The following is a 24,412-nucleotide window of genomic DNA, read 5'->3' as shown; positions in this document are numbered from 1 at the left end:
GTCAGTTTTCTGAAAACATTTCATTGAGTGATAATACTTAATGACAGAATAACAGTATCTGGAACATTAAGCATATAAATTCTCAAAACTCAGCAGGTGTAGGATCTTTCCAATTTTTAATTTCCTCAACAACTAAACCAAATTTAAGAAGATACTAAAATCCACACACTCACTGTATGTTTGGTGTGATCCCTTCTAGCAGCACGATATTAACCCCACCAATGTGCGCAGTGGCACAGGTCTCAGTCATCTTTTGATGTAAAACATCTACAATGGGATGAAAAACAATTATATGAATTCTGGAAATAAGATAATTGCACTTCATATTAAAATTCCATTTTATTCATAACATGTTCAGTGATGTAAGATAATTTTAAAGCTACAATAAAATGTAAAGCATATTTTGAAACTACTTTTAAAATTTTCCTTGACATTTATTTCTATGTATTCATACATACCGACATAGTACATGTCAAAATTGGAATAATGCTGACTATTCGGTTTAACATGACAATCATGCACTACAGATAAAGGCATGAAATAGCCTAACGGCATTATAAATTTGCAAAGTAATACCTAGTGTGGAACACCTGAAAATTTTTTAAAAACAAAATGATTAGGAAAAAGAAACTACATAAACTAGCTTTCCTGAGCCACAGGGAAGGCCAAGGCCCTGGAGGACCGGCTCAGAGGGGCAGCCCTGTGGGGCCGGAGGCGGGGGCGGGGCGGGAGGCCACACCTTTCATCTTCTCCTTAAGCGTGAAGCTGCCATGGATGCGCTTCAGCTCAGACTCCATGGTCAACCCGCCGATGTCCGCCTCCAGGTGAGTGCGGTTCACCATGCCGATCCCAAACACAATCAGGGTGACGTGCTGTGGCTCCACGGTCACCAAGCTGCGCTTCCGCTGCGTCTTGGTCACACTGTTGCTGTCCTGCTCATTCTCAAACACCACCTTACAGGTGGGCTCCGTGGGGCTCCGGACGCCTGCGGGAGTGGACAGAGACGCGAGGGAAAGGGAGCTCCTGACTCACCCAGGCCTCTCTGTCCTTCCCCTCCCTAACCAGCCCCTCCCTCCTCTTCCCCACCAACGTGATTGTTAACATGCTTCCTCGTGTGCACTCACTGGGCACACTGAAAGCAAAGCAAACAGAGGAGCCATTAGGTGGTTGCGGCAGGTGTGCAGGCCCCATCAGCGCCCTGGACGCGGCGCGGGAGGGCATGGGCAGTCTGACTGCCATGACTGCGCCCGTCCTGCAGTCACTGCCGATTTCTTTGCCTCTCTGACCCACGTATGGTGGAGGGAAGACACAGTAAGCACTGCTGCCTCACTGGTAGGACTGCGGTTTGAAACAGAAACTTTGCAACCACCAAGCATCCTTACCCACTGGTCCAAAAGTGTCTGTGGCCTTCTCCAGGATGCCTGTGGGGTCGGAGATGAGCGAGTAGAAGTTGAGCAGCTTGTACATGTTCTGCCAGCACTCAGCGGACGGCTCACTCTGCTCGGACACCGTGATGGAGTCCGAGTCGTCCAGCGGAATCGCCATGTGATCCACCGCGTCCTTGGAGCCCTTCCGGGATACCTTGGACGTCCTCCTCTCAGACCTGCCCAGCGAGTTTTTGTTTCGAGGCTCCTTTTTGTTATTCTCACTGTTGGCCCGCTTGTTCTTCACATTGTTGACGCGAGTGCCCCCGTTGAGGCTGCCCCGGGAGCTGCGGCTGAAGTCGGAGGAGCGGAAGTCCCGGTGCTTTCTGGTTTTGAAGGTTGGTGTGGGCGAGGCAGACCCTGCGGTGTACCTGCTCAGCTTGATGTCGGTCTGGGTCGCTTTGATGTCGTCTACCATCGTACTGAACTGGTGGATGAGACGAACCAGCGCCATGTCCACATGCTGGCTTATGGACTGACAGGAAATGGTGAAGTTGCAGTGAAAGGTGTTGTAGTAGCGCTTGTTGAGGTCGTGGAAGGAGAGTGCGCTGGCAGAGCTCTGGGGGGTGCACACGGACTTCTCCATCACCACTGCGCTGATGCTGAACGTCTCCAGCATCAAGGCCGGCTTGAACTCCAGGGGTGGGAGGTTCACGTGGCCTTGCCTGACCGTGGGAAAAGAACGGAAGGAACGTGACAAAGCTTTTACTTCCTCTTTGCTAGAATCATACAACCTTTATTATAGTAATTTAGGAGCAAAATAATCTCCAAGGGTGATATATGTTATAAGCCATTTAAATAATTTTAGGCATGAAATCAAGTATATAGAATTTACTTTTTTCACTAAGCCAGGCTTCTAGAAGGAGGAAACTGGGCCTTAAGTCTCCTTCTTGATCTTATTATATCACCGACTGGTCACAATCAGGTTTATGGTAATGGTTTCAGGGAAGGGACACAGCAATTTTTCTTGCCATCTGATGCTACACACACCGGTGTTGGAATAGAAAGCCAATTATAGGCCAATTAGGATACCTCCCCCTTAATCCTTCTCTCCACTGATGTTAAATACGTGGTTTATATAATCTCATCACGTTTTTTATAATTTTGTTTGCTATTTGAAATAAAACCCTGTTGACATACTTTGCAAAGTTGAAGGTAGTGAGAAAAACTAAACCAAAAAAGAGACTGCATACTAAAAACTAAACCTTTACAAATATTATTTTGGCAAATTCTCTTATCTAAAATTTTTCATGCAGGGACATTACAGTCAATTTCAACAGTAAAGAGCCAAAAATGTCTCTGATTTCCATAAACCAACTACCAATAACAACAGATCTCAGGCACTGAAGTTGTAAAAAGCCATTTTCTCCCTCTTTTTCCATGCACACTATGACTGTGTAGCCATATAGGTAAAATTTTACAGGATTTCTTTTCTATTAGAACACAGAAGCTGCTTTTGTGGCCTCAACTGAACTTAAAGAATCTGTAATTAGAGAAGAATAATTCCTACATGATTAGCATTTCTTATTGATAAGAAAAATATACTTTGTTGTATAATTCATGAAAATGTACAAGCTCACAGTAAGCCTACAAGCAATGCTAAGCCTGTGGTCAGAGGAGGGAAAACTGAACTGTGAGAATTAAGACAGGAGAAGAGACTCAAAAAGAGATTTAAAAAACCCACAACTACAAGAACAAGCATTGAAAACGTGTAGGGAGGTCCGAGAGCCATGACAAGAGGAGCTCCACATAGAAGGGGAGCTCCACACGTGCAGAATCAGGCAGCCATCACGGCAGAAGCAGCCCAGCAAGTATAAGCTGGTACCGCAACTACAGAGTCAAAGGGGAAATTAAAATCTAAAAATATTTACTCGCTAACATGTTCAACTATCTTGGTTGTAGACCCCTAAGTCATAAGGAAATCAGTATTTATGAAGACTTACTAGGTGCCAGAACTGAATGATTAAACACCTGCCCTGGCTTCACAGTCCTGGAGGGTTACACGCGCGCTTATATAAGAAACTAGAACCTGGCACTAAGGCGCAATCATTAGCTAACGAACAATGTGCTACAAAAAAAAGCCCAGACAAGACTGAAACTAGTGACCAGGAAAAGTGTACTGTCACAATGGTCTCCAAGTAAAGTTGACTTTAAGATGAAATTACAGGAAATCTGAGAAATAAAAGCTAGTAAGAATATAGAGCATTCAGAGCTGATGTGATGGTAAAAAAATTAAAGGAACATTAAGTTTGGGAGACCAAAGGCAGGAAGTTCAATGCCACTCAGAGTCTCTGTGAAAACAGAGGCAAAGGAAGGTGTGTGGTCAGAGGAACCTCTAGTCCGCGGCAGTATTACATGCCATGTAGTAGGCCAATAAGTAGGTTTAACTATAGTCATACATATGCACACACACAATCGTACATATACATATATGTATAAATATATACAGAAAATATAACTATGTATAACTTAATTATACATGACAATATATACACGATATGGGTGCAAATATATACTTTTCTATATTTTTCTATATATTTTATATAGTCATATGAAAGTCAGCTGTTACATTTGGAAATACAAGCTTAACTCAGAGCTTTTACCTCTAATGGGGTGTAAGTAAGCATTCACATCTGGTGTCTAGATTTGATGATTCCAACGTGATGGGGTTTCGTTATCATGGCTTAAATAGCACCAGTCCCCCAACCACATGCTTCAAATTTGTAACTGAAGTTTACTGTGAATAAACGCACAAAGCAGACTTGCTGCTAGCTCCTGAATCCACAAGTCACTACATAAGTAACAGTGGGCATAAGGACCAGTAACCAATTACATTAAGTGTATCAGTGACGGGTCAATGAACATTTGTCACGCATTTCACACCCAGACAGGGGTATGTAGTGTGCTGCCTCCTTATAACATTGAAGAAAAATACAGCCCTGCCTGGTTGGCTCAGTGGTACAGCAACCACTGCACTCTATCCACTGCACCACCTCCTGGTCAGGCTAGAAATAGCTTAACAGTTTTATTGTATTTTTTGTCAGGTATTATTTAATATTTTAAAACTCCTTCTTGTAACATAATCTAGTTTTGTGTACCTCTTTTATTGTTCTTATTTAAGTATTAAATGCATGAAATAATTACCTTTCGGTATATCTTTTTTTATACTTAAAAAGGTCGTTAGGGCAGAGAACCGGCTGTTAAATTATTTGAATCCCTCCACTGTCCATACCCTATTATTCTTACACACTGCAGCAAGACTCACCCACAGTAAAATGCAAGTTCACAGAAGATTAGCCCAATCTTATTAGCGGGCATATTATTTCCTATGCAAACAGTGAAGAAACTGAAGAACTGCCCATGACAATAAAGAACGACAGTAAGAGATGGTTCTTAATTTGCACCACACTACATTTAGCATTCCTGTGTCTCTGTGTCTGCTGGCTAGGCTCTATGTGACCTCTACTGTGTTCCTAACGGAAAATACCACCACCACAAGTCAACTCAGAAAGGAGGTTAGGAATAAATTCTAAGTAAAATGTGTAAAATTCGAATCTATAACATCATAGAAATTTAACTAGTGCCAGTCATTAGTGCTAAGTGTACCGCACCATGTGCCTGTGGCTGACTCCATGCATGTGCTAACATGGTACAAAAAGAGGCCTAAAAGTGGGCCTCGTGTCCTCTCTGTGTGGCTACTGTTGTTTTTTTTTTCTTAAGATTTTATTTATTGGTTTTAGAGAAAGGAGAGAGAGAAGGGGGGAGGAGCAGGAAGCATCAACTCCCATATGTGCCTTGACCAGGCAAGCCCAGGGTTTTGAACCGGCAACCTCAGCATTCCAGGTCGATGCTCTACCCACTGCACCACCACAGGTCAGGCCTGGCTACTACATTTGTTAAAGGAAAATTATCTTCTCATTAAGATATTAAAATTATTTCTCAGTAGCAGGAGGAGAAAGCAGAACTAAACACACACAAGTGTTACAACTCTGTACAAACGTTCCAGGAAGACAACAACGTGAACCACCTTCTTGCTCTCTTGCCCTTCCTCTCCTTGGCCGTGTCCGAGTCCACGATGTCTGCTCTGAGGCAGTCCAGTGTCCCGGAGAAGGAAAGGTGCTCCCCAAAGTACATTCGGTAGCACAGCGGCATGGCGTCCTGGGACTGGATCCCTGTGTGACTCAGGAGAGGCTTGAAAACAACCTGAGGACACAACATGTTCACATTAGCGCCCTTGATAATCCATCACTTACTGTGGCTTTTTCTCACCCTACCCCAATTCATATCACGTCGTGTGCAACACAGGAAAGGTCTTCTATATTCAATATAACTTGAACATAATTTAATAATTGCCAGATAATTTAATAATATAATTTTACTTAAAACCAAACTATAATTTGGAGCACTATTATGTGCCCCTCATCTTCCAATTAATGTTCTCTCCCTGTGACCTGGTTGGCATGCTCTTTCCTGGTTTGCTATTTCATACAAATGGAAAAACGCTTCCGTCTTCCAGGTTCAAGCCATCTTTCACTTATGGGCCTGGTTAACCCTCCACACCGACCAGGGAACCTGCTTCCCGACTCACCTCCTTGCATTCTTTTGTGACCCACTCTACCGCCCTGAACGACCTCTCTGGTCCTGCAGAGAACCAGCACTTCAGCCCCCGAGTTTGTGGCTGCCTCTTCCCCTGGACCCCTGGCTCAAACCCTGCTTCAGCCACTTGCTGCAGTGCCTATTACCTGCACATCTTCACCAGACTTTTCTTGCTACGCCCATTTTGGTTCAATGCTCCCCTGCTCCTACTGCTGGGCTGCTAAGGACAATGACAGGAAATGATGCTAACGCACTCACTGGTGCTCCAACACCACCTAAGCTCTTAAATGAACCTCTGCACTGCCCGGCTGCCCCCTGGGGTCTGTGGTGAGAGCTCCCTTTCACACTTCAGTGCAGATGCCTACGCCAGCTTTCACAAGTTTCCACTGTATTACTTAATATTCATGTTCCAGGTAGATATTTGAGTTTTCTATGTAAAATAGTATGGTTTCTTTAAGAATGTGCATTGAATGCTAATAAATACAATGAATCTATTATAAAGGACAGAACAAAAAATATAATTTCTTTTCTCATTCTCCCTTTTAAAGAAAAGTAAAGTAGACCTCCAAAACAACTCTAATGTAATAGACAAGTCTCAGAAAACTTAAATGCCCAAATACATTTTTTTTGGTGTGTGTGTGTGTGTTTTTCTGAAGCTGGAAACGGGGAGAGACAGTCAGACAGACTCCCGCATGCGCCCGACTGGGATCCACTCGGCACGCCCACCAGGGGGCGACGCTCTGCCCACCAGGGAGCGATGCTCTGCCCCGACCAGAGCCACTCTAGCACCTGGGGCAGTGGCCAAGGAGCCATCCCCAGCGCCCGGGCCATTTTTGCTCCAATGGAGCCTCGGCTGCGGGAGGGGAAGAGAGAGACAGAGAGGAAGGAGAGGGGAAGGGGTGGAGAAGCAGATGGGCGCTTCTCCTGTGTGCCCTGGCCGAGAATCGAACCCGGGACCTCTACACGCCAGGCGGACGCTCTACCACTGAGCCAACCGGCCAGGGCCTACATTTTTTAACATAAATGACTTCCTCCTGTAAGAGAAACCTGAAGCTAACAGCTCACAAACCCTGCTGTGTACTTGTGAGCTGTCACTGTCCCAAGACTCTCAGAGAAAACATACCGTAGTCCACAGCATCTCTCTGCACCAATGACTAAACCCCAGCAGTCCCCGTCCTTCTCTGAGTCTGGCTCTATCAGCTTACCCTTCTTCCCTCTTTTCTGGGGCAGGACCATCTTAATTCCTCCTAAGCATGGTAATATGCTCACGTCTCTTTTCTCCTCACCAAACACACCTCTCAAAGCCTGGGACCCGCTCCGACTCAGCTTCTGCTCACTTGAACTAAAAAGTTATCAAAAATTTCGCTTTTCACCCTCCATACATAATCCATTCAATGAGACCTTGACACTATTTCTCCTTTACCTCCTTATCAAAGCCACAGCCATCCACGCTAAGAGCCTCGTTATCACTTGTGTATTTCAGTGATGCCCGTTCTCACCTCTCCTTTCTCTCCTTCAATCCACGCAGCACATTGCTACCCATGTCCAGCATAGTCACATCCTTCCTCCGCTCTAAACTCTTCAATGCTTCCCCACTGCTCACTCAGAAATCTCAACACAGCAGTGAAGCCTAAAGAATACCACTGAATTTATCTTTCTAGCGATTCTGTATCTCCAGACAACAAGAACGTCACTGTATTAGATAGACAACTGGGCCAGCCTTCTGCTTAATGAATATAGATGGTACTTAATGGACCCCAGTACTTTCTGAAGGCTCCCATTCTGTGCATGAAGGCTTCAGGCAGAAAGCACAGAGAAGTTCTCACTGAAGGCCCCGATGCACAAGAAAGCGGGCTACAGCGGCCGAGCGCCGCCCCAGGAGGCCGCCGCAGCCCAGGGCACAGGCTCACCTGTGCGTCGGCCAGCTGAACCGCAGGGAAGCCCTGGTTGGCTTCCTCTACGCCCGCCACATCGTCCTGGCTCGTGCTGTGCTGGGAGTGCGTCCCATCCAGAGTGTTCTGGTCGCTGGACAGGACGGTGTTGAAGTCTGAGGCCGAGGGTATTGTGGGAAGGTTGGGTGCAACACCTAACAGGAAAAATGTGCAAGAATGAAATCTAAATGATAGGAAAATAAGAGACGTGAAGGGGCACGTAGTCAACTTACAAAGCCCATATGGAGCAGTATCACTGGGCCACTTAACTAAAGAGAAAAAAACAGTGCGCATTTTTAGGTTATTTTCCAGATGTGATTAATAAAAGGTGAAATAAGCTAAATTTTCAGAAAACATCAGTGGTCCTCACACAAGAAGTCTGCAGGAGAGCAGTCAGTCCTCACGCAGACGGCCATGGCCAGATGAGCTGTGCCCCACCCCTGTACAGAGGTGTCGACAGTGTGGACAGCGGGGTCACAGCCCCGTGCAGATGGCCGTGGCTGGACGAGCTGTGCCCCCCCCCCCATACAGAGTTGTGGACAGCAGGGTCACAGCCCCGTGCAGACAGCCATGGCCGGATGAGCTGTGCCCCACACCTGTACAGAGGTGTGGACAGCGGGGTCACAGCCCCATGCAGATGGCCGTGGCTGGACGAGCTGTGCCCCCCCCCCCCGTACAGAGCTGTGGACAGCAGGGTCACAGCCCCGTGCAGACAGCCATGGCCGGATGAGCTGTGCCCCACACCTGTACAGAAGTGTGGACAGCGGGGTCACAGCCCCGTGAAGACAGCCATGGCCAGATGAGCTGTGCCCCACACCTGTACAGAGGTGTGGACAGCGGGGTCACAGCCCCATGCAGATGGCCGTGGCTGGACGAGCTGTGCCCCCCCCCCCCCCCCGTACAGAGCTGTGGACAGCAGGGTCACAGCCCCGTGCAGACAGCCATGGCCGGATGAGCTGTGCCCCTCCCTCTACAGAGGTGTGGACAGATGGCTGCAGGTGCAGAAGTGGCTACACACCCACAAGGAAAAGGACAGAGCACTCACATATTTTCTGTCTGAATGGAGTTTACTAGTGATCCTAATAACTGTTACACAGATTAAGCTTAGCTGCCTTCCATAACTAGAATCAAAGGCTACCTTACATACTCTTTCTAAAGAAAAAAATTACCCCCAAAAGAATAAAACCCACAAAACCATATATCTAGTAAACTTGGAAAAAAAGGGTGACTCTGCTTACATTTCCGGAGACAGCCACCCCCTTCTTTATGAATTCCCTGATGCTCCTCCTGCTGCTTCTACGTATTCTTTTTTTTTTTTTTTGAAAATCAAATGCTTTTTTTTTTTTTTTTAAGATTTTAAAAATTTGTTCATTTTTAGAGAGAGAAGAGAGAGAGAGACGGGGAGGAACAGGAAGCATCAACTCTCATATGTGCCTTGACCAGGCAAGCCCAGGGTTTCAAACATGACCTCAGCATTCCAGGTCAAAGCTTTATCCACTGTGCCACCACAGGTCAGGCCTCATAGTCTTTTAAAAATTAATAAATTGCCCTCATTTGTTTCCTTCTTTGAGGACAAGAATCTCACTTTATTCCTCTTAGTACACCCTCAGATGTACTTAAATATTTAAGTAACTATAAAGAATATAAGAATGCTATTAATAGTTACTGTATCCCAGAGAAAGCTAGATAAAATGAAAACACTTTCTGTAATGTAGGTATAAAACATTGTAATCATATACTGCACATTTTATTTACCTCCCTTTGGTGTTCTAGGACTTAAATAAACCACATTAAATGGAAGTTTTAAACTCTTTAAATCATAGGTGATCTACTCTCACATCTGGCACATCTGACTTTCCCAGGAACACTGAGTGACTGCCTATGACGCCCTCCCTCAACTGCAAATTACCAAAGGCATTCCATAAATGGTCAATTTCAACTAAAGAGCATTTAAAAGTTGAAGAGTTTTTAATCCTCCTCTGAAAAACAGGATTTTGCAATACATGTCCAGGCATCCCATGGACAGTTAAGCAAAGCAGCATGACAAGTGCGTACCTGTGGGGAGACTGCTGTGTCCTGACCTGGGGACCGGTGACTCCTGGACCACGCTTCCTCGGTTGCCCACAGCGTTGGACATCCAGTTGTAGAAACTCACAGAGGATGGCTCAGACAGCAAGGGGTGTTCAGACAGCATGTCCGTGGCCATGGTGTTTCCTGAAAATTCAGTTTTATTAAGTCTAGTATTATTTATGTACTAAGGAACAGAAAATATGACTTACGTAATTTTTTTTGAAAAGTCATGTTTAAACATCTATTTTTGCAGATGTTTTCTCTTTTTTTAATTTTATTAATCGATTTTAGACAGATATAGGAAGGGGGAGAGGAGAAGGAGAGAAGGGACAGAGGGAAAGAGGAGGGAGGGAAAAAAAGAGAAAGAGAGAGAGAGAAGCATTCATTGGTTGCTTCCCACATGTGCCCTGACTGGGACCAAACCCACAAACTTGGGGTTTGGGGTTGACACCCTAACTCAGTGGTTCCCAACCCCCAGGCCGCAGACCGGTACCAGTCCAGGGGCCATTTGGTACCGGTCTGCAGAGAAAGAATAAATAACTTACAGTATTTCCGCTTTATTCATATTTAAGTCTGAACGATGTTTTATTTTTAAAAAATGACCAGATTCCCTTTGTTACATCTGTCTAAGACTCACTCTTGACGCTTATCTCGGTCATGTAATACATTTATCCGTCCCACCCTAAAGGCTGGTCCGTGAAAATATTTTCTGACATTAAACCGGTCCGTGGCCCAAAAAAGGTTGGGGACCACTGCTCTAACCCAGTGTTTTTCAATCAGTGTGCCGTGAGACATGGTCAGGTATGCTGTGGGTAAATTAAACATGGGTCCCCAAACTATGGCTCGCGTGCCAGATACGGCCCGCTGCCAGCCGTCTCCATCTGAACATAAACATTCCCCTCACAATCCCTCCAGCTATCAGCGACAGGAAGAGTAGAGACACAGGGAACGCTCACTGACCAATCACCTTCTAGGATTCATCCCGACCACTAGCGATGAACCAATAGTAGGCCGCCTCTCATCCACACCCAGGAAGGTCCCTGCTCCGGCTGCCGCGCATTTGTCATTGTGTGGCGGCAGCGAGTAGTTGAAGCTGCTACTCCTCCCCATGGTCCCGATTTCTAATCCTGGTCAGGACTGGAGGTAAATGTTGCCACCACTAGATGAAGCCTCAGCCTCAGCTGGTTATGTCTATCCTGATGGTGTATATAGATATTTGACCTTTTTTATTTTTAAAAGAGGCCCCGCAGAGGGTGATAAACAATGCATCATAATGATATCTAACTTTAAAGCTAAAGTTTGCTGATCTTCCTTTGGACAGTTTTTGGTTATCTGTTGCCAAGGAGTTCCCCATTCTGGCCAACAAAGCTATTTTGACATTGCTCCCGTTTTCAACCACATATCTATGTGAGCTGAGCTACTCAAGCTTGACTGAGATAAAAACTAAAAGCAGAGAGAGACTGAGAACTGTTGAAGAAGAGCTTCGTGTGTGTCTTTCTACCATTCCTGCCAGGATATCCCTTTTGTGTTCATCGAAACAGGCCCAGGTTTCACACTAAGTGAGTATAAATACATTTAGAAACTATATTATTAACTATATGTATAATATGTACTGTGTTAGAGTGTCATTTTGTGTCATTTTGGTAGGTGGTGTGCCCCAGGATTTTGTAAATGTAAAAAATGTGCCGCAGCTCAAAAAAGGTTGAAAATCACTGCTTAACCAACCGAGCTAACCAGCCAGGGCGAGCCAATGTCTTCAAATTCACTGTATGATATTGGTATTTGGCTATTCAGGTATTAATAAATAAGTTATTTATTATACCCAGGAAATGCGTGGACAGCTGGTCTAGACAGCAACCCACACCACACCTTGGTTGACAGTAATGTCAAATGCTACGATTTAAAAATGCAAACTAAGGGCAAGAAGACACTAATGGGTTACAAATAGAAGTCTCCCGAAATCCTCAGAGACCAGGTGTAATATGAGAGCGTAGTTATGCATCCAGAGTATGCATCTAGAGAAGTTTAACCCTGTGCTTGCTGGCTCAGCTCTCCACCAAGCCTCACCTGTCCTGGTCAGGGAGCTGCTCTTCCCGGCCACGCCGCTCCTCTGTGGGGTCCCCTCCAGGAGGTTGTGCAGGCTCGGGAAGCTCCCGGTCAGGTAGCTGAGCAGGCTCTCCTTCCGTGGGCTCTCCTTGACCGGCATCCCTGCACGGCCCAGGTGCACTGGGGAGTCCGTGGCCGTGTCTCCACTGGTGTAGCTCAGAGAGTGGTAGGGGTGGATGCCCTGCAGAAGAAGCCCAAGGGCCCTCCTTACACACGTGACCGTGATAGCCAAGAGCCATGCCTGCTGCGACCCTTGGCGCCCGCTGTGGCTCACACAGTACCACCCAGAACAGTGCCACGAGAACACACGAGACACTCGCTCAAACTGCACACTGATCACACACAATCACATGATCGACATTCTCAGTACTGCGTGTTATTGAATCCAATGTTCAATAAACAAAGTAGAGCTCTAAGTCTTGGTGTTAAGGTAGTCCTTATTCAATACTAACTACTACTGATGATATAATTTCCAAGATATATTTACACTAAACATTACTAATTGTGTTCTTTCAACAAAAAATACTCTTTCTACTAAATTTAATAATTGAGGGTGAATACATAGAACTTAAATTTGAGAGAGCCCAAGTTTAGGTATTCTCTGCAAGTTTAAACAGCCAAGCAGAAGCAGCAAAAAGGTACCTTTATCTTTAGTGCTGAGTCGCTGTGGGTGTGCGTCTTGGACAGTTTCCTCATTATCTCCGCTCCACTCACAGGCCCGGAGCCGCCGGGTGGCGGCCGGCTGGCAGACCCCTCCAGTAGCATCGTGTGCTCGCTGACCGTGGCTGCAACGGTGCCAAAGGACAGGAGCTGCAGGCCACCAGACACGCGCCACAGCACCAGCTCCAGGCTCCTGGGGCTGCAGCTACACGCAGCTCTCCGCATCCCCTGGCAAGTTAACTGTGGGATCTCCCATAATGCCACCCAAAGGGTGGGAGACCAAAAACCAACTCAACGGAGCTCAAGAAAGCACAGAACTCTGACAGGTGAATGCAGGCATTGCCGATAATTAATTAGGAGGAATATTTGCTACAGTGTTCTTTCAATTTCAGTGTCAACTTTAAATTATCAAAATAAATAATAAAATCCAGACTATCTCTCATAACACATTTACATTCATTTACTAAATATAATTTTAAAGTTTTTGAAAAACAAAAGGATTGAAAGCTCTAATTTTAGTGCTACTGTCTATTCCAATGGTACCTTTAATGTTTTTTCAAACTCTCCTAAGAACCGTACATCTCATGATAACAATAAAAATTAAACTGTTAAGAAGCACTAAGCATGCACGTGGACTTGTGAATGCACACACGCACGCTGGTGCCCGGGCACAGCCGCCATGCTGAAGGAATCCTGCGCCGAGCGCAGGCCTGCAAACGTCATACAAATGCAGATCCACCAGGCCCTGCGTAAAGTTCAAACGCCCCTTTAAACGACTGTGGCATAGAGCAAGGCGACAAAGAGACACATATAATTTTTAAATGGAGATGTGTTTCACTCAAACTATTCTAGTTCTACAAAGATGTCTATTGTTTATAGTGAATAGATTAGAAGTCTACTACATTTCACAAAATTAAATTTAAGAATCCAGTCACTATAAGATTGCAACATTGTTATCATTTGTTTGGACTAATACAAATTATACTTAAAGAATTAAGCATGACACATCAAAATTTCAAATCTGGGACTCAAATTATTAAAATTATCGCATGTACTAGGTTACCAGGCACATAATAACTAGATAAATATTTATAAAACTACCTGCGTCAAATTCAAATTCTGCTCCATCAGCACTGGTATCGCTCTGAAGGCCACCTCCATTGTCCAGCCCAAGGCCATCCTCATGGTCCTGGTCCACAGCTGCCGGGGGCTTCAGGGGCTGTGCGGGCCGATGCAAGCTGACCCCCTTGAAGGCTGGTGTCACCACAATGAACTTCATCCACTGCCTGGCCAGGGCCACTAGCCCTTTCTTTAAGGTTACCAATGCAGGGAGTCCGTCACTCTATAACAGCAAGGGCACCTTACTCGAACAACAGCTACCATGTAAGTGCTTTGCATACTTTATTCACTTAAATATCATAGCCGCCACTTAGAAATGAGGAAACTAGAATTCATATGTTAAGTAGTTTGTGCAAGGTTACACAGAGACTCAGTGTTTCAAGCTGATTATAGAACTCAATCTCTAAACATGAGGTCTCATCTTGTTATAAACCACTCAGCAGTTCCAGGAGAATGAGACTAAGTGTGGGTGCAGAACTGGGGTTCTTCTAAAGAAGCATTCAACCTGCTTTACCTTTTTTACCCGGTTGAAGAATCAAACATATTTTGAACCTGGAATATTCATTATCCAAAGACGGAATGAAATTACTCCCCTTCAAAGAGTATATTTAACATTAAAAATAATAAATTACTATAGGTAAATGCTAGACATAGATGGATTTGTAAATGCTTTGAAAGTTAAATGTATTAACAATTACAGAATTTAGAATATATTTCATTCCATATGGTGGTGATCGTAAGAAAGGAAACTTGGCTATTTTTCCTAGTGGAGACAGCCTAGGGAGAAAATATCCAACTCCTCTCCATCCCCCTTCCTCCAATTCCCTGTGTTAGGAGAAACGGTTCTGATTGGAAGAAGTATCTCCCAGACAGTGGGGATCACCTCATTTACATTGTGAGCCCACCCTTTCAACCCAGACTCAAGGCAGGAGGGCATCCTGGGATCCTGCCCCCTCCGTGGAAAGCACCCCTGGGCAGAGCCCCCACCACAGGACATTCAGTCATCCTCTGTTCTGGTCTCTGGCCATGGCTACACCGGCAGGTTAGCCTCGCACTGTGGGCCTCCCCGCCCCTGCATCCCAGGTGGGAGTAGAAAGAGGAGCTACACCAGCCTCAGGCCAAGTACCTTTTCCAAATTCATATGTACTGGCGATTCTGTCACTGGAGGTGAACATGAACCTGAGTGGTCATTACCAACACAGATCCACTGACCCCTAATTCCTGTGTATCCTCCACTGACCAGAAGCTGGGCAGGAGAAGGGCATGCCTCCAGGACTACATCCTGATCACATGCTACCTTCCGAAATGCCGCTCAGGGGCAGAGATTATTGTGTTTAGTACAATCACATTTTCTCCCTTCAATCATTAGTCGTCACTTCATTAAACACTGCTGTTCACTGTGACTCTGGTGACTACTCTCTTGCTTGAAACCCTCTAGACCTCTGGTTTCCAAGACCTCTTTCCCGGTTCTCCTTTCCCTCCTCGGCACTCTGTGTACCTCTGTCCACCCTTCCCACCTCCTCTAACATTGGTATTCTTCAGGGACCCATCCTTGCCTTGACAGTTTCCTAGCCAACACTGCATCCCTAGAAGTCTCAGCCACGTCCATGGCTTCTAACTCCCTCATGCCATCAACCCCCAAATCAATAATCCGAGCCCGCTGTGGTCTGTGGGCCCATATTTCTAACTGCACTTCTCTGGACTGCCCACATGCATCTCAAACACTGTGGGGCAATGGTCCTCAACAGAACGGAGGCTCCTTCAGAGCGAGTACACGGTCAGGCACTCACCATTGTGGCATCATCAATGACAGAGTAGTTTGCCTGGTGCAGGTAGTGGTGGAGGATGTTGCAGAGTAAACATGAAGGGTTTTCTTGGAGAAAGCGGGCAACTTTTGTAAGTCTGTTGTATTTACTTCTCAGGGGAAAATGCATACTTTTATTCTGAAGCGAAGCAAAAACAACAGGCTTAGAATGATGTATCAAAGATAGCACAAATAAAAGATACTCAGTAACTAAGAACATGCAGGTCTGATGGTGTCCAACACTGATGAATGAGCAGACCATTTTCAGTACTAACGTGCGCATCGACCTTGTACTGCGGAAGGCCTACCTCCAGTGCCTCCGTCATGATGCATCCCATCACAGCACAGAGTCTCAGCGTCCCCTCCGTTTCCAGCTTGTTCAAGGACGACTTGAGTTGATCAATGGGAACAAGCCACGCACCGACAGCTGGGGTTGCAGTGCTTAAAAGGTTCAGTTGCCTTCAAATTTGTTTTAAGAAATGATAAAGAACAAGTGTCAAGATTTGTATTCCAAACAATCTTCCACATCTGCTGTGCTCATTGGCTATTTTATATAGGTGACATTACTCTTCCTTTTGACCACCAGATAAATTAATATGGTCTAATGTTATGATGTAAAGAACAGATAATAGAAAAGAAAAAAATATTAAAAAGCTGATTAGAGGTGAAAAAAATAAAAAGTTCAGGGCAAGGTAACTTGTAAGAGTAAACTAAGCCCTAAAAAAAGAAAAAGGGTCAACCAAGCTGAGAATAAAGTGGACAGAGCCTACAAGGTATGAAAGACGAGGGAAGGTGGTAGCCCTCACAGTAGGTATAGCCAAGACACAATTCAAAACATATACGGAACAAACTGCACATCACTCAAAATAAACAGTGAGTGACAGCAGTACACCCCTTCAAGTGTTTTACCTAGAAAAGGTATGTGCAGGGGACCTCACATTGGTGGGAGCAGCGAAACTGAACCAGATCTCCTGAATGGTCAACTTCATGCTGCAGGAATCGGGGGGCGGTGGCATGAGAGGCACGTCTTTCTTCAGATCATCTGACTCAACACCTTCATCCTGCGTGGAACACAATGCCCAGAACGTTTTGTTTACAGATGCTGTTATCTTTTCCAGATGGAGAAAGAGAGAGAACGAGGTCTTAGACCTAGCCAGAAGTCACACACGACTACACAAAATGAGTGACGGAATGATGGTCTTCTGCTTCCCACTGCGATCTTTTTCATAAAACAGAATACTTCACACTTCCAAATCAAGAAATATAATACTTACTTGTAACTATTTATTCAAATAAATAAAACTTGACAAAACATTTTTAGTCATCCTATATGCAAGCAATATAAAGCTGCCTTAGGAAACGGAGTGATATTTTTACATGTGTAATCACTGCCCTCCGGAACACAGGAAGGTAAGAAGCATAATATTAAGAACAAACAGAAAGGTCTCCTGCCTCTGACATCTGTTCAAGGTCTCTACATCACTTTTAGATATCATTGCTCAGGGTAAAGAAAAGGTTGGCATTTTCTTGTGCTGTGATAAGGGAATGAAGAATACTCACAAAACAGATTTGCGTCCTAAGTGTTACAGAATAGAAGTCCACACTCCCTAACCTACAATTCTAAAGCCCACGATTTTCTGAAATTCTAAATTTTTTTCTGTAAATGTGGCATCAAAGCCTGATGTGATCTGATGAGAAGCTATTTATCCCACCTGGTATCATCAAAATTGTGCTAAAGAAATCTTTATTTCAAGATGAAGTTGCTTCAGATTCCACTGGGAGCTTATGTAACATATAGTACACACACATTACCGCTCTTTGAAAACATGAATTCTCCGATACATCTGGCCATGGGTTCTGACAAGGGCTGTCAGCCAAGCACTGGGCGTACATAGACATGTAAGACAGTCTTGAGGAACTTGAAATTTCAAAACGGGAGAGGGCTAATAGACAATAGCAACTAATTGTAACAGCTGGTGAAGCGAAGAGTAATAAGCTCCACTTCAGACTGGGTGGGTTTTGGCGCTATGGCACACGTAAACGGAGCATCCGAAAGGCCACTGGACAGGCCTCGAGCACAGGACGGGTTGGTGCTAGAGGCAAGCCAATGGGAAAGAGCGGTGTCATCAGTGGTGGAGCTGGTCAGGCGGAGAGAGGAAAACCAGACACGGGAGACACCAGTGAGAACAAACAAGGGCAGAAGAAAGTGGACCAAAGAAGCCAGAGAACCCCAAACCGCTAAAAAACATGGGTGCTTCAGCAGGAGAGCAGGACCAGAATTTAGGTGGCCGCCCACGCATCCGGCAGGTGCCTTGTCAGGGGAGGGGAGGAAGGGGACGGGACCTCAGCCAGGCTCTGCCCTGCACCTCTGTCCAGGAGCGGCGATTGCACCTTTACTATCCTTACCAAAGTGCTAATCCACACCTGCCCCCGAAAACATCTAAAGACCCCATCAGATTAAACTCTTGAACCAGGCATCAAATCAAAATAAATGTTTCAAAAGAAATTCCTAAAAACCTAGGGTTCACAGGTGATTATGCAAATGATTACTGGTGACCCAGGATACATTTCTTAATTAAAAGGTGGTTTCTTTTTTTTTTTTTCTTTTTTTTTTATAATAATTTTACTTTTTTAATGGGGTGACATCAATAAATCAGGATACATATATTCAAAGATAACAAGTCCAGGTTTATCTTGTCATTCAATTATGTTGCATACCCATCACCCAAAGTCAGATTGTCCTCTGTCACCTTCTATCTAGTTTTCTTTGTGCCCCTCCCCCTCCCCCTTTCCCTCTCCCATTCCCCCCTCCCCCCTGTAACCACCACACTCTTATCAATGTCTCTTAGTTTCACTTTTATGTCCCACCTACGTATGGAATAATACAGTTCCTGGTTTTTTCTGATTTACTTATTTCGCTTTGTATCATGTTATCAAGATCCCACCATTTTGCTGTAAATGTTCCGATGTCATCATTTCTTATGGCTGAGTAGTATTCCATAGTGTATATGTGCCACATCTTCTTTATCCAGTCATCTATTGACGGGCTTTTTGGTTGTTTCCATGTCCTGGCCACTGTGAACAATGCTGCAATGAACATGGGGCTGCATGTGTCTTTACGTATCAATGTTTCTGAGTTTTTGGGGTATATACCCAGTAGAGGGATTGCTGGGGTCATAAGGTAGTTCTATTTTCAGTTTTTTGAGGAACCACCATACTTTCTTCCAAATGGTTGTACTACTTTACATTCCCACCAACAGTGTATGAGGGTTCCTTTTTCTCCACAGCCTCTCCAACATTTGCTATTACCTGTCTTGCTAATAATAGCTAATCGAACAGGTGTGAGGTGGTATCTCATTGCAGTTTTGATTTGCATTTCTCTAATAGCTAAAGAAGATGAGCATCTTTTCATATATCTGTTGGCCATTTGTATTTCTTCCTGGGAGAAGTGTCTGTTCATATCCTCTTCCCATTTTTTTTATTGGATTGTTTGTTTGTTTGTTGTTGAGTTTTATGAGTTCTTTGTATATTTTGGATATTAGGCCCTTATCTGAGCTGTTGTTTGAAAATATCATTTCCCATTTAGTTGGCTTTCTGTTTATTTTGTTATCAGTTTCTCTTGCTGAGCAAAAACTTCTTAGTCTGATGTAGTCCCATTCATTAATTTTTGCCTTCACTTCTCTTGCCTGTGGAGTCAAATTCATAAAATGCTCTTTAAAACCCAGGTCCATGAGTTGAGTACCTATGTCTTCTTCTATGTACTTAATTGTTTCAGGTCTTATGTTCAGATCTTTGATCCATTTTGAGTTAATTTTTGTACAGGGGGACAAACTGTAGTCCAGTTTCATTCTTTTGCATGTGGCTTTCCAGTTTTCCCAGCACCATTTATTGAAGAGGCTTTCTTTTCTCCATTGTGTGTTGTTGGCCCCTTTATCAAAAATTATTTGACTATATATATGTGGTTTTATTTCTGGACTTTCTATTCTGTTCCATTGGTCTGAGTGTCTATTTTTCTGCCAATACCATGCTGTTTTGATTGTCGTGGCCCTATAATAGAGTTTGAAGTCAGGTATTGTAATGCCCCCAGCTTCATTCTTTTTCTTTAGGATTGCTTTGGCTATTCGGGGTTTTTTATAGTTCCATATAAATCTGATGATTTTTTGCTCTATTTCTTTAAAAAATGTCATTGGAAGTTTGATGGGAATTGCATTAAATTTGTATATTGCTTTGGGTAATATAGCCATCTTGATTATATTTATTCTTCCTAGCCAAGAACAAGGTATATTCTTCCATCTCATTATATCTTTTTTGATTTCCCTTAACAATGGTTTATAGTTTTCATTATATAAGTCCTTTACATTCTTTGTTATGTTTATTCCTAAGTATTTTATTTTTTTGTTGCAATCGTGAAGGGGATTATTCTTTTGAGTTCGTTCTCAATTGTCTCATTGTTGGCATATAGAAAGGCTATTGACTTCTGTATGTTAATTTTGTATCCTGCGACCTTACTGTATTGGCTTATTGTTTCTAGCAGTCTTTTTGTGGATTCTTTGGGGTTTTCGATGTATAGGATCATATCATCTGCAAAAAGTGATACCTTTACTTCTTTTCCGATATGGATGCCTTTTATTTCTTTGTCTTGTCTGATTGCTCTGGCTAGAACCTCTAGTACCACATTAAATAAGAGTGGAGAGAGTGGACAACCCTGTCTTGTTCCTGATTTAAGGGGGAAAGCCTTCAGTTTAGTGCCATTTAATATGATGTTAGCTGATGGTTTATCATATATGGCCTTTATCATGTTGAGATATTTTCCTTCTATACCCATTTTGTTGAGAGTCTTAAACATAAAATTGTGTTGTATTTTATCAAAAGCCTTTTCTGCGTCTATTGATAAGATCATGTGGTTTTTGTTCTTTGTTTTGTTGATATGGTGTATTACGTTAACCATTTTACGTATGTTGAACCATCCTTGAGATTCTGGGATGAATCCCACTTGATCATGATGTATTATGTTTTTAATATGTTGTTGTATTTGATTTGCTAGTATTTTGTTTAGTATTTTAGCATCTGTATTCATTAGAGATATTGGTCTGTAGTTTTCTTTTTTTGTGCCATCCTTGCCTGGTTTTGGTATGAGGGTTATGTTGGCCTCATAAAATGTGTTTGGAAGTATTGCTTCTTCTTCAATTTTTTGGAAGACTTTGAGTAGAATAGGAACCAAGTCTTCTTTGAATGTTTGATAAAATTCGCTGGTATAGCCGTCAGGGCCTGGACTTTTATTTTTGGGGAGGTTTTTAATGGTTTTTTCTATTTCTTCTCTACTAATAGGTCTGTTTAGGCTTTCTGCTTCTTCTTGACTCAGTCTAGGAAGGTTGTATTGTTCTAGGAATTTATCCATTTCTTCTAGGTTGTTGAATTTAGTGGCATAAAGTTTTTCATAGTATTCTACAATAATTCTTTGTATATCTGCGGTGTCCGTGGTGATTTCTCCTCTTTCATTTTGGATTTTGTTTATATGAGTTCTTTCTCTTTTTTCCTTGGTAAGTCTTGCCAAGGGTTTGTCAATTTTGTTGATCTTTTCAAAGAACCAGCTCCTTGTTCTATTAATTTTTTCTATAGTTTTTCTGTTCTCTAATTCATTTATTTCTGCTGTGATTTTTATTATCTCCTTTCTTTGGCTGGTTTTGGGTTTTCTTTGTTCTTCTTTTTCTAGTTCCTTAAGGTGTGAAGTTAAGTGGTTCACTTGGGCTCTCTCTTGTTTGTTCATATATGCCTGAAGTGATATGAACTTCCCTCTTATCACTGCTTTTGCTGCATCCCATAGATTCTGATATGTCATATTGTCATTTTCATTAGTCTGTATATATCTTTTGATCTCTGCACTTATTTCTTCTTTGATCCATTCATTTTTTAAAAGTATGTTGTTTAGTTTCCACATTTTTGTGGGATTTTTTTCCTCTTCTTTGCAGTTGAATTCTAGTTTCAAAGCTTTCTGATCAGAAAATATGCTTGGTACAACTTCGAGTTTTCTGAATTTGCTGATGTTGTTTTTGTGGCCCAACATATGGTCAATTCTTGAGAATGATCCATGTACACTGGAGAAAAATGTATACTCTGTCACTTTGGGATGAAATGTCCTGTAGATGTCTGTCATATCCAGGTGCTCTAGTGTTTTGTTTAAGGCCACTATGTCTTTGTTGATTCTCTGTTTGGATGACCGATCTAGAGCCGTCAGCGGTGTATTGAGGTCTCCAAGTATGATTGTATTTTTGTCAGTTTTTGTTTTAAGATCAATAAGTAGCTGTCTTATATATGTTGGTGCTCCTTGGTTTGGTGCATATATATTAAGAATTGTTATGTCTTCTTGATTCAGTGTCCCCTTAGCCATTATGAAATGGCCATTTTTGTCTCTGAGTACTTTTCCTGTCTCGTAGTCAGCATTATCCGATATGAGTATTGCTACGCCTGCTTTTTTTTGGATGTTATTTGCTTGGAGTATTGTTTTCAAGCCTTTCACTTTGAATTTGTTTTTATCCTTGTTACTTACATGAGTTTCCTGTAGGCAGCATACAGTTGGATTTTCTTTTTTAATCCATTCTGCTACTCTGTGTCTTTTTATTGGTGAGTTTAATCTGTTTACATTTAGTGTAATTATTGACACTTGTGAGTTCCCTATTGCCATTTTATATCTTACTTTCTGTTAGTTTTGTGTCTTGTTTGATCCTTCTCTTTCGTTTTTCTATCTTTTGTTTTTATTTGGTTGTATTCCATACATCTTTCCTCTGTTGCTATCTTTTTTATCTCATGTGTTTCTGTGGTGGTTTTTTCAGTGGTGGTTACCTTTGAGTAATGAAAAGGGTCCCTACCCTGTTCATTGTAGCAAACTATTTTGTGAGTACTTTTGCACTCCATCATCCTTTGCTACTGTTAATCTCCATCTTCTCCCCCCCTTTCTTTTTGTTGTTGTCACAGTTTAAATTTGGTTTTATTGTGTTCTTCTTGGAGCTTTTACTTGTGGCTCTGTTTTTTTTTTGTTCTTCGTATCTGATTGGAGAACCCCCTTTAGTAATTCCTGGAGTGGGGGTTTTCTGATGATAAATTCCCTCATCTTTTCTGTATCTGTGAATGTTTTTATTTCTCCTTCATATTTGAAGGATAGCTTTGATGGGTATAGTATTCGTGGCTGAAAGTTCCTCTCTTTCAGGACTTTAAATATTGGGGTCCACTCTCTTCTAGCTTGTAGAGTTTCTGCTGAGAAATCTGATGATAATCTAATGGGCCTTCCTAAAAGGTGGTTTCTTTCCTCCTCATTTGGTCTAATTTTCAAGGGATCAGCAGTTTGCGCGCACGTACATGTCTGAGCACACTGACCAAGCTCCGATCCTGCGGCCCTGGGGCAGAAACTGAGCTAACCCTGCATAGGCACCGCCTCCTGCTATCTTCCCAACTGCACAGGAGCGCGGTCCTCACAGTGTACCTGTGGCCCAGGAGGAAACAGAGGCGGGGAAGTACTGTCCCTGGTCACCAAGTGGTAGTGATAAAAAGCTTCTGTCATCTAGAATTTTAAGTATTTCCATTCCTGCTGATCCTGGACTAACCACCATGAAATTCTACCACACTGAAAATAACAAATGAGTGGCACCTCAGGTATTCTTCAAGCCTCTAACTGAAATGGACAGTAGCGACAAAGATATTTAGAACTTACACAAAATACTAGCGGTAACAAGACTAAATATTTAAAAAACAAACCTTGCTAAAATCCTTCAAAAGACATAAAAACAAAGCCTGCTTGTTTGAAGTTCTATTAATTCAGCAAATATTATTAAGTGGCTAATGTAAACCCGGTATTATGTGGGGTACTATGCTATAAATAAACACATCTATGTACAATGCCTACAGAAATTATACTCTAGAAGAGTAATCACCGAAATGCCTGACTCCCATTCAAACAAAATCCAAACTATAGGAAGACAAGCATATATACTCGAGAAATTAATTCTGAGTTGGTACGTTTTTCTACATTGTTTTCCAAAGCATTATTATTAGAAACTCACCAACCTGCTCATCGGAAACAGAATGTCCATTTAAGTCTGAAGAAGGGCTGGCTCGACCACAAGGAAGCCCGTCATCGGATACGTCGGTGTGATAGCCGCTGCCGGTCGGGGAGTCAGAAGAATTATTGGATGTCAGAACTCCACCCCCTTCGGAGACACTCACTTTGCCCATCATTCCCAAAGTGTTATACAAAACAGCACCAGACTGTCTTCCTCCTATACAAATACAGAAACGTAGTTGTTAAAACACTCGGTGTCTCAGTGATGTGCTCTACCAAATCTATACAGATAAAATAAAAGCTCGTAAAGATCTTTTTTATTCTCACCAAATCGTGCCCTTATTTGTAAAAGTGATAGAGGATTAGATTATCAATTAAGCAATTTAAGCATATACAACTACTGGTAAATACGACTAAACCTAAAAGTGTTAGACACAAGTCAGCCTTCCTATTTTGATATATTACTCACTAATGTAAAAGAAAACAAATATAGGCCTTGGCCGGTTGGCTAACTGGTAGAGCATCGGCCAGGCATATGGATGTCCCGGATTCAATTCCCAGTCAGGCACACAGGAGAAGCAACTATCTGATTCTCCATCCTTCTCCTTCTCCTTCTCTCTCTCTCTTCTCCTCCCATAGCCATGGCTCA

At 43.1% G+C, this 24,412-nt stretch overlaps 1 protein-coding gene across 9 annotated transcripts in view; it reads right to left on the bottom strand.

Annotated features, from left to right (window-relative positions):
• Positions 1-24,412, bottom strand: part of BLTP1 (bridge-like lipid transfer protein family member 1) — a 148,449-nt gene that overhangs the window by 50,069 nt on the left and 73,968 nt on the right. For all 9 annotated transcript variants that reach the window (XM_066384658.1, XM_066384701.1, XM_066384710.1 and 6 more), the window contains exons 37-49: positions 23,769-23,980; positions 16,620-16,771; positions 16,019-16,169; positions 15,697-15,849; positions 13,889-14,129; positions 12,770-12,912; positions 12,089-12,308; positions 10,007-10,165; positions 7,931-8,106; positions 5,452-5,627; positions 1,383-2,089; positions 740-985; positions 174-267 (exon numbers count right to left, since the gene is read on the bottom strand). In XM_066384658.1, coding sequence (XP_066240755.1) covers positions 174-267; positions 740-985; positions 1,383-2,089; positions 5,452-5,627; positions 7,931-8,106; positions 10,007-10,165; positions 12,089-12,308; positions 12,770-12,912; positions 13,889-14,129; positions 15,697-15,849; positions 16,019-16,169; positions 16,620-16,771; positions 23,769-23,980 — 2,830 coding nt within the window. The remainder of the gene's footprint in view (positions 1-173; positions 268-739; positions 986-1,382; positions 2,090-5,451; positions 5,628-7,930; positions 8,107-10,006; positions 10,166-12,088; positions 12,309-12,769; positions 12,913-13,888; positions 14,130-15,696; positions 15,850-16,018; positions 16,170-16,619; positions 16,772-23,768; positions 23,981-24,412) is intronic.

Source organism: Saccopteryx leptura, chromosome 1 (genome assembly GCF_036850995.1).
Source record: "Saccopteryx leptura isolate mSacLep1 chromosome 1, mSacLep1_pri_phased_curated, whole genome shotgun sequence".
Taxonomy (NCBI): Eukaryota; Metazoa; Chordata; class Mammalia; order Chiroptera; family Emballonuridae; genus Saccopteryx; species Saccopteryx leptura.
Note: the sequence above shows the minus strand (reverse complement) of the source record. Positions and strands in the feature narration are given on the sequence as shown.